Raw genomic sequence first — 17,664 nt, forward strand, 5'->3', positions numbered from 1 at the left:
AAAGAAAACATTTCAGTGTTTCTATGTGATACTTCATTAGTACTGCTATTTATTATACCCACATGTATGTCAAGCTTGCTGTATCCAATAGAGCATCTCTGTTCTTGCCCATTTGAAGGGAGGGCTTTTCTTCTGCTGAATCAATTCCTACCAAGGCCAAGAGATGGCCTTGTGGCTGGGCACCCACCAGTAACTTCCCAGCCCCACACCAAGCATCCCACAACCTTCTTCTGCAAAGCCTTGGCCTTACTCAGCTGCCACTGGGCTGGACCTCTGGTCATAATTAGGAAAAGTAGTTTTCCTAAGAGCCTCCCTTAGACTAGAGCTGTGGTTCCTGTATCTGCATCCAAAAAGAAATTAAAGAAGATGTGGTTTATGTATACGATAGAATATTACTCAGCCAATAGAAATGACAAATACCCACATTTGGTTCAACATGGATGGAACTGGAGGGTATTATGCTGAGTGAAGTAAGTCAATCGGAGAAGGACAAACATTATATGTTCTCATTCATTTGGGGAATGTAAATAATAGTGAAAGGGAATAGAAGGGAAGGGAGAAGAAATGTGTGGGAAATAGAAAGGGAGACAGAACATGAAGACTCCTAACTCTGGGAAACGAACTAGGGGTGGTGGAAGGGGAGGAGGGCGGGGGGTGGGGGTGACTGGTTGGCGGGCACTGAGGGGGGCACTTGACGGGATGAGCCCTGGGTGTTATTCTGTATGTTGGCAAATTGAACACCAGTAAAAAAATAAATTTATTATTAAAAAAAAGAAATTAAAATGTCTCCTGTGAAAAGTTTGGGACCTGTCATATCAATCCTACCTCTCTGGCAGATGTTCCTTGGCTTTTTCAACACTACTTGGCCCAATTAAGTTTTTCCAGTGTTGTAAACCACAGTCTCTTAATAAGACAAGGGCTAGAGATGGACCACTGTTAGAACAAAAAAAAAAAAAGTTATGACTCAGTAGCTAAATCCATATATATAATACAAGTAGATCATCCTTTTATCAAGATGAGGGATGCCTGGGCGGCTCAGCAGTTGAACATCTGCCTTCCGCCCAGGGTGTGATCCTGGAGACCCGGGATCAAGTCCCACATCACTCTCCCTGCATAGAGCCCGCTCCTCCCTCTGCCTCTGTCTCTGCCTCTTTCTCTCTGTGTCTCTCATGAATAAATAGATAAAATCTTAAAAAAAAAGAAGAGTCTAAGGTGAATTTCCACTGGTGTTCTCTCAAGAGTACACCGAACATCTTACAAAAGGATGATCCCAGATTCCAGCTAACTTATATACCGTTGGTGTCACGGCTATTTCACTTATTCTTCTAGAAATAACTTCTTTTTTTTTTTAATATATATATATATTTTTTTTAATTTTTATTTATTTATGATAGTCACAGAGAGAGAGAGAGAGAGAGAGAGGCAGAGACCAGGCAGAGGGAGAAGCAGGCTCCATGCACCGGGAGCCTGACGTGGGATTCGATCCTGGGTCTCCAGGATCGCGCCCTGGGCCAAAGGCAGGCGCTAAACCGCTGCGCCACCCAGGGATCCCTAGAAATAACTTCTGACAGAGTTCTAGTATCTCATTCTTTTCCTAGGACTAGTGATCTTCAGGATTACCAAAACCCCTGAGAGTCAGTATGTTCTCTGCTTGGATTTAATGCTATACACCTTTGATTTCTGGCATTAGACTTGATGGACTCCAGTAACTTCACCGGGGCCTTGCTATTGCTCCAGTAACATTCCAGGAGGATGAGAGAAGAAGGGCAGTTGAGCAGAGAATTGAGATAGGAATGAGATTGGCGAAGAAGTAGATTTAGCATATGTTTACAGAACTGAGAGGTGCAGCAACACGACCAGGGCAGGGTCAAAAGAAGATTTAAATGATTCAAGACTAAATCAGACTGTGCCTTCTAAGCCTAAAATCAACTTTACCTGGTCATTTGTTCTATAACATTTTCAAAATAATCCTCATTTTCATATTCCCTGCACAGTGTTTGTGCTTCTTCTTCTGATAATACAATTTGTCTTTGCATCAGTATTTTAAAGCCTTCATCTTCAATAATCTTCAAAACATGCTCTAAATAAAAAGTCACATAAAAAGTGTTAAATCAATAGGTTATTGGCTATACATACCATAGAGAATGTTTTATTATGAAGGCATATAATAGCACTTCATCCTCATTTGAAATTTAGACGTTTGCAAAAATAGCTTACTAGATTTTAAGGTGAGTAATATTCTTAACATACAAATTATGATTTATAATTCTCTTTCCAATTTTCCATTACACAAGAATCATATACATGCAAGGTGTATAAAACTGGAAAACACTACAACTGAAATAAAATATTCACTGGATGGGCTGAATGTCAACAAGGAAATCACAGAATTCCGTTTTACAGCTAACACAATTGAAATGATCCAATTGAACTACATACAGAATATAAATTTAAAAGTGGCCAAAGGGCAGCCCAGGTGGCTCAGCGGTTTAGCGCTGCCTTCAGCCCAGGGCCTGATCCTGGAGACCAGGGATCGAGTCCCACGTCGGGCTCCGTGCATGGAGCCTGCTTCTCCCTCTGCCTGTGTCTCTGCCTCTCTGTGTGTGTGTCTCTCATGAATAAATAAATAAAATCTAAATAAATAAATAAATAAAATAAAAGTGGCCAAAGCCTTGGGAATCTGGGGAACTATGTCAAAATATCTAACACTTATATTTTTGGAGTCCCAGACAGAGTGGAGAAAGAGTTGGCACAGAAGGAATAAAGAAATAATGGTGAGAAATTCCTCAAATTTGGTGAAGGATATTAATTTATGGATTCAAGAAGTTCAAGGAACCGCAAACTCAAAGATAAGCTTAAAGAAAAGTATACTCGGGGTGCCTGGGTAGCACAGTTGGTTGAGCATCTTGTTTTCCAGCTCAGGTGGTGATCTCCATCCTGGGATAAAGCCCTGCATCAGGCTCCACGCACAAGGTAGAGTCTGCTTGAGATTCTCTCTCTCTCTCAGCCTCTGCCCCTCCCACTCACTCTCTGTCTCTCTCTCTCTCTCTCTCTCTCTGTCTCTCTCTCTCCAATAAATACAATAAATCTTAAAAAAAAATAAGGATACTGAGGCACCTGGGTGGCTCAGTCAGATAAGCATCTCCCTTTGGTTCAGGACATGATCCTAGGGTCCTGGGATGGAGCCCCACACTGGGCTCCCTGCTCATCAAGGTGTCTGCTTCTCTCTCTCCCTCTGCCCCTCCCTCTGCTCGTGTTCTCTATCTCTCTCTCTCAAAAAAAATCTAAAAAAAAAAGATATTCATAGAAACAAAATTGCACAAAACCAAAGGTAAGAAAAAAACCTTGAAAGCAACCTCCTCAAATAAATAAACAAATAGGAAGGTACATGACATACAAGGGGAAAAAGGCTTTAAATGACTCTGGATTTTTAATGAGACACTAATAAATCCAGAAGGCAGTGGCACAACATTTTTAGAGCATTAAAGGAAAAAAGTGGCAAACCAGAATTCTCTATCAGTACAATATCCTTCACGAATGAAAATAAAGACATCATTTTTTTCTTAAAGATTTTATTTATTTATTCATGAGAGACACACAGAGAGAGGCAGAGACACAGGCAGAGGGAGAAGCAGGCTCCCTGCGGGGAGCCCGATGTGGGACTTGATCCTGGGACCCCGGGATCATGCCCTGGGCTGAAGACAGGCGCTCAACCGCTGAGCCACCCAGGAGCCCCTAAAGACATTATTTGATGAAAGGAAAATAACTGAGTTTGTTGCCAGCAGATCTGCTCTTTAAAAAAGTACAAAAGGGGACACCTCTTAAGTTTTTAAAAAATTCATCACTGTTGAAAAGCAAAAAATTACAGTATGGTTTGGTGGAGCACTTGATACATGCATCTGTATTAGACATAGTGACTACAATAGGTAGGGAAAAGGGGAAAGGATGTGTGGGGCTATAAGGTGAAGTGGTAAAATAGTAACCTGAAAGAGTTTTAAGTTAGGCATATAGGGCAGCCCCAGTGGCTCAGCAGTTTAGCGCCACCTTCACCCCAGGGCATGATCCTGGAGTCCTGGGATCGAGTCCCCATCAGGCTCCCCTGCATGGAGCCTGCTTCTCCCTCTGTCTGTGTCTCCACCTCTCTCTGTGTGTCCATCATGAATAAATGAATAAAATCTTAAAAAAAAAAACCCAAAAAGTTAGGCACATATATTTTAACCCATAGCACCACTAAAATAAATGGACAAAATACATATAATCAAGAAGTCAACAGAGGGGCACCTGGATGGCTTGGTGGTTGAGTGTCTGCCTTCAGCCCAGGTGGTAATCCTGGGGTCCTGGGATTGATTCCCACATCAGGCTCCCTGCAGGGAGCCTGCTTCTCCCTCTGCCTATGTTCTCTGCCTCTCTCTGTGTCTCTCACAAATAAATAAATAAAACCTTAAAAAAATTCCTTAGAAGAAAACTTCAGGCCCAGGTAGTTTCACTGGTAAATTCTAATAAATATTTCAGAAAGATGCAATATGAATTTTACACTACCTCTTCAGGGAAATAAGAGTGACTACTTCTCATCTCATTTTATAAGGCCTATATGGCCCTGACACACACCAAAACCAGAGAAAGACATTACAATGAAAAGAATACAACAAATATTTCTGATGACTATAGACACAAAAGGCAACAAAATATTAAAAAATCAAACCCAGGAGCAGTAGGATTGTCTGGTGGACAGTGGCAGCAACGATGGGTAATTCAGTGTCTAAGGGGTCCAAAGACTCTCTGCCCATGTCTCATCGCCTCTGGGCTGTTTAAACTCACTGTGCCCAGCATAGATTAGGGCCTTTCTCCTCTACAGAATGACCTTATGAGAGCAATTAGCTGGCATCCTTAGAGAAAGATGAGTTTGTAGCAAAAATATTTTTCACCATAAAACTACTATAAAGAGTAAGAGAAGGAGGGGCAAGATGGCGGAAGAGTAGGGTCCCCAAATCGCCTGTCCCCACCAAATTACCTAGATAACCTTCAAACCATCCTGAAAATCTACGAATTCGGCCTGAGATTTAAAGAGAGACCAGCTGGAACGCTACAGTGAGAAGAGTCCGCGCTTCTATCAAGGTAGGAAGTCGGGGAAAGAGAAATAAAGGAACAAAAGGCCTCCGAGGGGGAGGGGACCCCGCGAGGAGCCGGGCTGAGGCCGGGGCGAGTGTCCCCAGGACAGGAGAGCCCCGTCCCGGAGGAGCAGGAGCTGCACCAACCTTCCCGGGCGGGCGGAAAGGGGCTCGCAGGGAGTTGGAGCAGGACCCAGGAGAGCGGGGATGCCCTCGGGCTCCCGGGGACACTAACAGACACCTGCGCCCGGGAGAGTGCGCCGAGCTCCCTAAGGGCTGCAGCGCGCACGGCGGGACCCGGAGCAGCTCGGAGGGGCTCGGGAGCGGCTCCAGGGAGGGGGCTGCGGGGCGGGAGCGCGAATCCAACAGCGCAGGCCCCGGAGCACAGGGCGCCGGGACACAGCCCAGGATCCGGCCTCCCCCGGGACAGGCAGAGGCCGGGAGGGCCCAGGACAGCAAGGACGCTCCTGCCCGGAGCTGAGCAGATCAGCGGCCCCGCCCCGGAGCCTCCAGGCCCTGCAGATGGAGAACCGAGAGCCCCAAGCCCCGTAGTTCCTGCGGAGGCTGAATCCAGGCTTCCAGAGTTGCCATAGCAACTGCGACTGTTCCTCCTGGGGCCCCACGGGGTAAACAACCCCCGCTGAGCCCTGCAGCAGGCAGGGGCAGAGCAGCTCCCCCAAGTGCTAACACCTGAAAATCAGCGCAACAGGCCCCTCCCCCAGAAGACCAGCTGGACGGACCAGTTCCAGGGGAAGTCAAGGGACTTAAAGTCTACAGAAATACTCCCCCGTGGTTTTTTTTTTTTTCTTTTTTCTTTTCTTTTTGATTTCTGATTGCTTCCCCCACCCCTTTTTTTTCACCTTTCTTTCTTTTTCTTTACCTTTTTCTTCTCTTCTTTCCTTTTACTTTTCTTTTTCTTTTTTCTTTTTCTCTTTTCTTTCCTTCTCTCTCTTTCTCTCCTTTTCCCAATACAACTTGTTTTTGGCCACTCTGCACTGAGCAAAATGACTAGAAGGAAAACCTCACCTCAAAAGAAAGAATCAGAAACAGCCCTCTCTCCCACAGAGCTACAAAATCTGGATTACAATTCAATGTCAGAAAGCCAATTCAGAAGCACTATTATACAGCTACTGGTGGCTCTAGAAAAAAGCATTAAGGACTCACGAGACTTCATGACTGCAGAATTTAGATCCAATCAGGCAGAAATTAAAAATCAACTGAATGAGATGCAATCCAAACTAGAAGTCCTAACGACGAGGGTTAACGAGGTGGAAGAACGAGTGAGTGACATAGAAGACAAGTTAATGGCAAAGAGGGAAACTGAGGAAAAAAGAGATAAACAATTAAAGAACCATGAAGACAGATTAAGGGAAATAAATGACACTCTAAGGAAGAAAAACCTACGTTTAATTGGGGTTCCCGAGGGCGCCGAAAGGGACAGAGGGCCAGAATATGTATTTGAACAAATCCTAGCTGAAAACTTTCCCAATCTGGGAAGGGAAACAGGCATTCAGATCCAGGAAATAGAGAGATCCCCCCCTAAAATCAATAAAAACCGTTCAACACCTCGACATCTAATAGTGAAGCTTGCAAATTCCAAAGATAAAGAGAAGATCCTTAAAGCAGCAAGAGACAAGAAGTCCCTGACTTTCATGGGGAGGAATATTAGGGTAACAGCAGACCTCTCCACAGAGACGTGGCAGGCCAGAAAGGGCTGGCAGGATATATTCAGGGTCCTAAATGAGAAGAACATGCAACCAAGAATACTTTATCCAGCAAGGCTCTCATTCAAAATGGAAGGAGAGATAAAGAGCTTCCAAGACAGGCAGGAACTGAAAGAATATGTGACCTCCAAACCAGCTCTGCAAGAAATTTTAAGGGGGACTCTTAAAACTCCCCTTTAAGAAGAAGTTCAGTGGAACAATCCACAAAAACAAGGACTAAATAGATATCATGATGACACTAAACTCATATCTGTCAATAGTAACTCTGAACGTGAACGGGCTTAATGACCCCATCAAAAGGCGCAGGGTTTCAGACTGGATAAAAAAGCAGGACCCATCTATTTGCTGTCTACAAGAGACTCATTTTAGACAGAAGGACACCTACAACCTGAAAATAAAAGGTTGGAGAACCATTTACCATTCAAATGGTTCTCAAAAGAAAGCAGGGGTAGCCATCCTTATATCAGATAAACTAAAATTCACTCCGAAGACAGTAGTGAGAGACGAAGAGGGACACTATATAATACTTAAAGGATCTATCCAACAAGAGGACTTAACAATCCTCAATATATATGCCCCGAATGTGGGAGCTGCCAAATACTTAAACGAATTATTAACCAAAGTAAAGAAATACTTAGATAATAATACACTTATACTTGGTGACTTCAATCTAGCTCTCTCTACCCTTGATAGGTCTTCTAAACACAACATCTCCAAAGAAACGAGAGCTTTAAATGATACACTGGACCAGATAGATTTCACAGATATCTACAGAACTTTACATCCAAACTCAACTGAATACACATTCTTCTCAAGTGCACATGGAACTTTTTCCAGAATAGACCACATACTGGGTCACAAATCGGGTCTGAACCGATACCAAAAGATTGGGATCGTCCCCTGCATATTCTCAGACCATAACGCCTTGAAATTAGAACTCAATCACAAGAAGAAGTTTGGAAGGACCTCAAACACGTGGAGGTTAAGGACCATCCTGCTAAAAGATAAAAGGGTCAACCAGGAAATTAAGGAAGAATTAAAAAGATTCATGGAAACTAATGAGAATGAAGATACAACTGTTCAAAATCTTTGGGATGCAGCAAAAGCAGTCCTGAGGGGGAAATACATCGCAATACAAGCATCCATTCAAAAACTGGAAAGAACTCAAATACAAAAGCTAACCTTACACATAAAGGAGCTAGAGAAGAAGCAGCAAATCGACCCGACGCCCAGCAGAAGAAGAGAGTTAATTAAAATTCGAGCAGAACTCAATGAAATTGAGACCAGAAGAACTGTGGAACAGATCAATAGAACCAGGAGTTGGTTCTTTGAAAGAATTAATAAGATAGATAAACCATTAGCCAACCTTATTAAAAAGAAGAGAGAGAAGACTCAAATTAATAAAATCATGAATGAGAAAGGAGAGATCACTACCAACACCAAGGAAATACAAACGATTTTAAAAACATATTATGAACAGCTCTACGCCAATAAATTAGGCAATCTAGAAGAAATGGACGCATTCCTGGAAAGCCACAAACTACCAAAACTGGAGCAGGAAGAAATAGAAAACCTGAACAGGCCAATAACCAGGGAGGAAATTGAAGAAGTCATCAAAAACCTCCCAAGACACAAGAGTCCAGGGCCAGATGGCTTCCCAGGGGAATTCTATCAAACGTTTAAAGAAGAAATCATACCTATTCTACTAAAGCTGTTTGGAAAGATAGAAAGAGATGGAGTACTTCCAAATTCATTCTATGAGGCCAGCATCACCTTAATTCCAAAACCAGACAAAGACCCCACCAAAAAGGAGAATTACAGACCAATATCCCTGATGAACATGGATGCAAAAATTCTCAACAAGATACTAGCCAATAGGATCCAACAACACATTAAGAAAATTATTCACCATGACCAAGTAGGATTTATCCCCGGGATGCAAGGCTGGTTCAACACTCGTAAAACAATCAATGTGATTCATCATATCAGCAAGAGAAAAACCAAGAACCATATGATCCTCTCATTAGATGCAGAGAAAGCATTTGACAAAATACAGCATCCATTCCTGATCAAAACTCTTCAGAGTGTAGGGATAGAGGGAACTTTCCTCGATATCTTAAAAGCCATCTACGAAAAGCCCACAGCAAATATCATTCTCAATGGGGAAGCACTGGGAGCCTTTCCCCTAAGATCAGGAACCAGACAGGGATGTCCACTCTCACCACTGCTATTCAACATAGTATTGGAAGTCCTAGCCTCAGCAATCAGACAACAAAAAGACATTAAAGGCATTCAAATTGGCAAAGAAGAAGTCAAACTCTCCCTCTTCGCCGATGACATGATACTCTACATAGAAAACCCAAAAGCCTCCACCCCAAGATTGCTAGAACTCATACAGCAATTTGGTAGCATGGCAGGATACAAAATCAATGCCCAGAAATCAATGGCATTCCTATACACTAACAATGAGACTGAAGAAAGAGAAATTAAGGAGTCAATCCCATTTACAATTGCACCCAAAAGCATAAGATACCTAGGAATAAACCTAACCAAAGAGGTAAAGGATCTATACCCTAAAAACTATAGAACACTTCTGAAAGAAATTGAGGAAGACACAAAGAGATGGAAAAATATTCCATGCTCATGGATTGGCAGAATTAATATTGTGAAAATGTCAATGCTACCCAGGGCAATTTACACGTTCAATGCAATCCCTATCAAAATACCATGGACTTTTTTCAGAGACTTAGAACAAATTATTTTAAGATTTGTGTGGAATCAGAAAAGACCCCGAATAGCCAGGGGAATTTTAGAAAAGAAAACCATAGCTGGGGGCATCACAATGCCAGATTTCAGGTTGTACTACAAAGCTGTGGTCATCAAGACAGTGTGGTACTGGCACAAAAACAGACACATAGACCAATGGAACAGAATAGAGAATCCAGAAATGGACCCTGAACTTTATGGTCAACTAATATTCGACAAAGGAGGAAAGACGATCCACTGGAAGAAAGACAGTCTCTTCAATAAATGGTGCTGGGAAAATTGGTCATCCACATGCAGAAGAATGAAACTAGACCACCTGACGGGATGAGCACTGGGTGTTATTCTGTATGTTGGTAAATTGAACACCAATAAAAATTAATGTATAAAAAAAAAATCAAACCCAGCTATATGTAAATATACAACCAAATGTAGCTTATCTGAAGGATGGTCCAATACTCAAAAATCAAAGAAATTGCCATATTATCAAACTCAAGCCTATAAAACATAATTGTATCAGTAGATACAGAAAAAAAAAGATGAGAAAATACAATATCTATTCATGACTTTTAAAAAACTTAAAAAACACCTCCCCAAACTAGAAATAGGTGGACATTTTTAAAAGTAGGTAAAGGTTGGGATGCCTGGGTGGCTCAGCGGTTGAGAGTTTGTCTTTGGCTCAGGTCGTGATCCCAGGTCTGGGGATCCAGTCCCCTACTGGGCTCCCTGCAAGGAGTCTGCTTCTCCCTCTGCCTGTGTCTCTGCCTCTCTGTGTCTCTCATGAATAAACAAAATCTTTTTAAAAATAAAAATTAAAAAAAAATAAAAGTAGATAAAGGTCTATAGAGCTAATATTGTACTTACCAGTAAAAGACTGAATGCTTTTGCTGTGAGGTCAAGGACAAAGTAACCATGTCACCTCTCCTAATCAGCATCATACAGGAAGTTCTAACTAGTTCAGTAAGGCAAGCAGAAGAAATAAAATCCATACCAATTTGAAAGAAAGAGGTAAAACTGTCTCAATTTGCAGATGATATTATTATCTTATCACTAGCTCTCATCCTGACATTTTGTCCTGCAAGTGTGCATCAGACAACGTCTGGAGATATTTTTGGTGTCACACTGAGGGTGGGGAGGATGCTACTGGCATAGTGGGTAGAGGCCAAGGATGTTATGAACATTTTGCAATGCGCATGATACTGCCTCTTTTTTGAGGGGGAGGGGGCACAAGGGAAACGGAGAGAAAGAATTATAAGCACACAGCCCATCACGGAGCTCGATCTCAAAACCCTGAGATCATGCTCTAAGTCGAAATCAAGAGTCAGTTGCTTAACTTACTGCGCCACCCAGGCACCCCAGATACAGCCTCTTTCAACACAGAATTACCTAGTCCCAAATGCAAGTAGGTCTGAAGTTGAGAAACTCTGGTCTGCATAAAAATCCCAAGGAAACTACACCAAACATTCTAGAACAAAGTGTGTTCAGCATGTCAAAGAATATAAAGTCAATATACAAATATTGATTGCATTTCCATATACTAACTATAAAAAAGAATCAATAATACAAATTTAAGGTCTGTATTCTTGTTCCGTCACCGTCTGCCATGTGAATATGGGAAAAGGTTAAGAAAAACTAGCACCCTCTAGGTGCCAGGCACTTTATTTATGTTTTTTCTCATTTTTTTTTTAAGTAAGCTCTATTTCCTAACATAGGGCTCAAACTCACCACCCCAAGATCAAGAGTCACACACTCCACCACTGACTGAGCCAGCCAGGCGCCCTTCATTTTAATCTTCTGAATTCTACACACGAAGAAATAGGTGTTTTTTTCCTCTAATGTTAAATTTAAAATAACATATTTTAATGTAATTATTGTAGAGTTTATTTATATTTATTCCTTACCTCTCTTTTCTTGAAAGAGCCTCGGTCGAAGTAATGCCAGGGTCTTCTCTAATTTGAGGTTTTTCATATTTTTAAAATCAGGAAATAAGATATCAATGAAATGATTAACATCAGTTAGATTCTCCTCAATATCACAAAACTGAGATACATGTTGTCTTTCCAGATATTCCTGTAAACTGTAGAAATCCAATATATAATTTAAGATCATCATACACTGGAACTTAATAATCATGTCCGAAAATTGAAAGTGGTAACAAGTTCACAAATATTTTGTGGTTCAATAAAACAAATAACAACTGAATGTCATGTAAAGAAAAGTTGTATCTTTCTATCAAATCAGAGTTATATTTTAATTCAACTTTTTGTTGAACCAATCCAAAGATCAACTACGTGAAAGCATGTGTGTTTGACTTCATGAGAGGATAATGAAGATCAACATAAAATATGGCTAAAAATGTTTTCTTAATAAAATGTTTAATTAAAAAAATAAATAATAAAATGTTTTAATTAATTAATTAATTATTTTTTAAAAGTGTCTTTCCAAAAAAAAAAACAAGTGTTTTTCTTGGGATGCCTGGGTGACTCAGTCAGCTAAGCGTCTGACTCTTGATTCCTGCTCAGGTTATGATCCCAGAGTTCGGAGAGCGAGCCCCATGTCAGGCTCCTGGCTGGGCGTGGAGCCTGCTTAAGATTCTCTCTCCTTCTCCCTTTGTCCCTTCCCCTACCTCCCTCTCTCTCTTAAAAAAAAAAAAAAAATTCCTTTTTTTTTTTTTTTTAATGTAAAGTTTTCCTGGTAGTTTCTACTTTTCCTTTTAAGGTTGTTTTTGAGTCAAGGGTTATGTAAGAGTACATGATATATTCTCAAATACATAAGATAGTTTGGTTACCTCTTTATTGCTTATTTCCAATTTTATTAGATCATAATCATCAAATGCACATGATGACATCTTAATTTTTAAAAATGCATTAAGGTTTTCTCTGCAAAATAATGTATTGTGGGATTTAAGGCTATGTATATCTATACTGTATATATGATTATAACAGGGCACTTTTAGACTACTGTACCTTCTTCATAAATGTTGCTTTCAACATCATGTCCTCCTTTATTAAATTTAGCACTTTTAAAAGATTTATTTAGTCTGCCTTTGGCTCAGGGTCATGATCCCGGGGTCCTGGGATCGAGTCCCACATCGGGCTCCATGCAGGGAGCCTGCTTCTCCCTCTGCCTGTGTCTCTGCCTCTCTCCCTGTGTCTCTCATGAATAAATAAATAAAACCTTTAAAAAAAATTTAGGACAGTTTACACTGATGTAAAACTATTGTCTCATAAATAGTTCATATTCAAATTTTACCAATCCTACAATACTGTCCCATTAATATTAAATTCTTAAATCCTGGACCATACATTGCCTGTAACTGTCCTATCTCTCTGGTCTCCTTTAATCTCTAACAATGCCTCAGCCTCTTCATCTTTCATGATACTGACATTTTAAAGAGTCCAAGTTAGCTGTTTTGTAGACTCTTCTCCATTTAGGATTTTTTTTAAGATTTTATTTATTTATTCATGATAGATCAGAGAGAGAGACAGAGACACAGGCAGAGGGAGAAGCAGGCTCCATGCAGGGAGCCCCATGCAGGACTCGATCCCGGGACCCCAGGATCACGCCCTGGGCCGAAGGCAAGCACTAAACCACTGAGCCACCCAGGGATCCCCCACTTAAGATGGTTTCAAACTATTGGGTGGATCAGTAGTTTCCTATTACTTATAGGATTTGGATCTTTGGCAGGAATATTATATAAGTGATGCTGTGTCCTTCATACACCACAATATGATGTACACGATGTAAGTTTTTCCCATTGTCGTTGGTATTAATGTGGTTAATGTGGTATCTTCCTGGGGCACCCGGGTGGCTCAGTGGTTGAGTGTCTCTGCCTTTGGCTCAGGGCGTGATCCCAGGGTCCTGGGATGGAGTCCTGCATGGGTCTCCCCACAGGGAGCCTGCTTCTCCCTCTGCCTGTGTCTCTGCCTCTCTCTGTGTGTCTCTTATGAGTAAATAGATAAAATCTTTAAAAACTAAGAGTAAAAAAATAATAAAGTGGTATCTTCTTGTATTCTCCACTGAAGACTGACAATTTCCACTGTGTAAATAATAATAAATCTGTGAGGACACTGTTTATTTTTCCATGCAATGGTTGTAGTACCCATTGATGATTCTTGTCTGCATCGATTATTACTATAATGGTTTTTAATGTAGCTTTTTTTTTAACCTTAACCTTGTAATCTCTGTATTTAATGAGATAATCTTTTCATATTTAGTATAATAGCCATAAACTTAACTACCTTCCTTCCATCTTACTTTACATATACTATTTACTCTAAATTGTACTTTCTTGGGTGCCTGAGGGGCTCAGTCTGTTAAGTGTCTGCCTTCAGCTCAGGTCATGATCCCAGGGCCCTGGGATTGAGCCTCACATCTGGCTCCCTGCTCAGCGGGGAGCCTGCTTCTCCCTCTGTGCCTCCCTCCTGCTCATGATTTCTCTCTCTCTCTTTCATGCTTTCTTTCTCTCAAATAAACAAATCTTTAAAAAATAATAAATTACAGTTTCTTCTTTTTTTCTTTCCCTTATTTGGCTGGTCTGAGCCAGTTGCTATCCGTTCCGAGTTTTTCCCTTGTGAATATAGAGGTTCCCTCTTACTTATCCACTACACTGATGTTCACCCTTTTACCTGCTTCCGTAAGCAAACATATATGTTCCAAATTTTTCATACGTTGCGACACACTATTTCTCTAACATCCATCCCCACTTCTGTAAACTTGAAAAAGAACCTGAAAAATACTGTGTTCCTTCTTCATGTCAGCTTCCCTCTCTCCTCTCTGAGGAGAACATTTTCTCCCTTATATCAAAGTGCTCTTTCCATTTTTTGTTTAAGTCTTCCCTCAAACATTTCTCAAGTGATATATCCCAAAGCATGCCCTGAGCATCTCCCTTTGCTTCTCCAGGTAAAGGATATCCTGGCTCCATGAAGATCGGGGGGTGGGGTGCTGTTTCTCTCAGTGGTCTGATGACAAGTCCCATGCCGCTCAGAGATTTTTCCCTTTTAACGAACTTGGTCTCCAGTTGCTGCCAAATATGCAGTTGGTGGAAGGGGACCACCTAAAGTGCAAGTCACTGAGGGAAGCACCGTCTCTAACAAATTTTAAACCAATTTTAAGCTAAAGGTTGGGCTGTTTTTCTTAGCATCACCATGCACCAGCGATTCTAAACGATGTTCGTGGTAAATCACTCCTCCTTGAAAAAAAATCTTTTGTCTACATTCTAAATAATTGCTGTGGTGAGTGTTAAATTTTAACAATATATGTGTAGGCTTCAGGTTCGCTTATTTTTATTACTTATCTTTAATAAACAGTGTACTCTAGCTGGTACTCTGCATGTAAGAATCAATTCTAAAATAACAAAGATATTGGAGAGAACGCAATTTCTGGAATTTTCTGTGAAACAGGAATTTTATGTATCTCCACTTAACATACAGTAAAGATCCTTTTTTTTTTCATGTTACAAAAACAACAAGCTTTAAGATTTATTTTTGTAATTTTTTTTTTACAGAGAAAAACGACACACCCCTTGGGGGGAAGGTGAGGGATTAAGACAGGCCCTGGGTAAAAATGATCAAGACAGGGCAGCCCCAGTGGTGCAGCGGTTTAGTGCCACCTGCAGCCTGGGGTGTGATCCTGGAGAACCGGGATTGAGTTCCACATCGGGCTCCCTGCACGGGGCCTGCTTCTCCCTCTGCCTGTGTCTCTGCCTCTCTCTCGCTCTCTCTGAATGAATAAATAAATAAATCTTTTTTTAAAAAATGATCATGACAGCACCTGGAGTTGCTAGGCCTGCCTAGGAGAGACACGGGCACTTCCACATGGACAGTAACCATCTGAGGCTCAGCAGACCAGTTCACATGCCACGCAAAGATCCAAGTCATAAAAATCTTCCAGCTCATCATGAAATAGGTCCCACAGGTCTTCAAAGTCTGTCAGGTTGTCGTCCCCACCTGTAGCCAAAAGCATAAGCAACATCTCGACCAGCTCAAAGGTGACAACCTCCTCTCCTTCATTGTCAGAGGGGTTGCTGTTCTCTTTCCTCAGTGAGCTCCCAGAAGTGGTTCCTTCGTTGGGCGCGGTGCCTGCTTGATGTTCCCACTTAGTCTCTGCAGCTCCTCTCTACGGCCATCAGGGTACACATGCTTGTAAAACTAGTTGCCTCCAAACGGGCAGCTCCCACGATTTCATCAAAATACCTACACGCCTTGATGCTCATTGCCTCCTTGTATCTCTGAATGAGTTTCTGCTTCTCTTCTTTCTCCTCCACCCAGTACTCACTTGGAATGACACAGTTAGATGGGATCCGGCATTGGGGGCAGGACTTTATGATCTCGCTCTCCAATTGCTTAGCACTCCTCCACTTGTGAATACACTTGAGACAGTAAGTGGGGTTGCAGTTGGAGACAATCCCAAAGCGACACTCACTGGGGTTGGCTTTCTCATAGACCACCTCCATGCAGATCCCATACACCACGTCCTTGCTGTGCTGGACAGCAAATGAGAGCTCTACATCCTTCCCGTGGGCCTCAATGCAAAATCTTCTATGTTGTGATCTCTGGGCAGCATCCATCAGATGGAGGACCCGCAGCCCACACCGGTCACATGAGTCTCCGTGGAGATACACACGGTTCTCCCTGTACGGGCACTCTCCCCCTGCAGCAGAGGGCCAAAGCTGCTTCTTTGTTCCTGTTGCTGTCTGCTCTTTCTCTGATACTTCCTTGGTCACTGAGCCCTGTGGGGGTGCTCCTGTCCAGGAAGGGGCAGGATGGCCACAGTAAGGCTGCCGGGCACAGGCTCAATGGCATTCACCCAGTCTTCTGAGCCTGCGCCGACAATTGCAAAGTTTGAATTTCTGGACTTGGCTTCGCCCGTATTCATTTCAACAACTGGTCCAGCTCCCGATGAGAGACTTGAGGAAGGAGCAAGGGATGATTTTGCAGTTAGATCCGCAGCAGGCACGTCTTCCTGTTTCAGTGGCTTGCCGTGTTCATCTCTGCTGCGGTCTCGTAAATACAGCATCCTCGCTGAAAACGCCTGCACGCTACCCCATAAGGACAGTCAGAGAGGTCACGCGAATAGCGACAGTTATCTCCTTCCTACAAACCCCAGGCATGAAATACCTTAGCTCGTAGCTTTTCTTCTTGCTTTTGGTATGAAGTGATGGACTCAGAGTGGATGGCCAAGAAAGAATTCTTGAGATGGCTTCAGTTCAAAAAAAGGTGGTTTTATCAGAACAAAGGGCCTGTGTTCCTGGGCTGAAAGGGCTGCCAGTAAAGACCAATTTTCAGGATGTCATTGACAAATCTTCAAATCTTAAGGCTTACAAACAAAATTTGCTCTTTATTCCTGTGGTAGACTAATATATACATATTAGCATATACTAATACATACTATATGAATATATACTAATACATGCTATATGAACATGGAATATATTCATATATTTATGGAGTTTTTTCCTTTCTAAGAAAACACATTAATATAATTGAGCAGTATTAACCTGTTGCTTCTTTTTTTGGTATTACAATACTCTATTTTTTTTGCTTATGTGTTCATATAGACACAAAATTTCCTAAAGGATAATTTTCACTATTTATGTTTTTTTATTTATTTATTTTATGTTTTTTTCTGGCCATTATTATTTGTCTTGCTCAATAATTAGTACTAAACATAATATTATCATATAGAGGAGAGGGGTGCTAAGAAAATTATCTACTTGGGGTTTCAAACATACTAAGCACATCACTGTCTGTTCTTTCCTTTTTCAATGGCATATGGTGTTGTTGTTGTTGTTTTTTCCCCCAGGATATTCTGTATCTGTATTTTTCTGCATTGGTCGAGGCTGGGCCACTAAGCCCTTTCAAACTAGATGTGTGGAGTTTCTTCATTTCAGGGAATCTTGTTCTCTATTCTTTGTTGAAGTCTAGCTTGTTCTTCTGAATGGATGTATGTAATTTCTTCTCTGTATGTAATTTCTCGTACTAGCACGATGGTTTCCTCAGTATATTCTCGACATCGCTTAAAGTCTTGCTTTCATAACGTCTGTCTCATTTTATTTCTGTACTTTGAGC

General features: G+C 41.6%; 1 protein-coding gene and 1 pseudogene across 1 annotated transcript in view; both read right to left on the minus strand.

Annotated features, from left to right (window-relative positions):
- Nucleotides 1–17,664, minus strand: part of NME8 (NME/NM23 family member 8) — a 56,294-nt gene that overhangs the window by 12,787 nt on the left and 25,843 nt on the right. The window contains exons 11-13 of the mRNA XM_055301193.1: nt 11,497–11,672; nt 1,936–2,080; nt 826–933 (exon numbers count right to left, since the gene is read on the minus strand). Coding sequence (XP_055157168.1) covers nt 826–933; nt 1,936–2,080; nt 11,497–11,672 — 429 coding nt within the window. The remainder of the gene's footprint in view (nt 1–825; nt 934–1,935; nt 2,081–11,496; nt 11,673–17,664) is intronic.
- On the minus strand, nt 15,434–17,336 carry LOC129494075 (E3 ubiquitin-protein ligase makorin-1-like; annotated as a pseudogene).

The sequence above is a fragment of the Nyctereutes procyonoides genome, unplaced genomic scaffold (genome assembly GCF_905146905.1).
Source record: "Nyctereutes procyonoides isolate TBG_1078 unplaced genomic scaffold, NYPRO_anot_genome, whole genome shotgun sequence".
In the NCBI taxonomy this organism is placed as follows: Eukaryota; Metazoa; Chordata; class Mammalia; order Carnivora; family Canidae; genus Nyctereutes; species Nyctereutes procyonoides.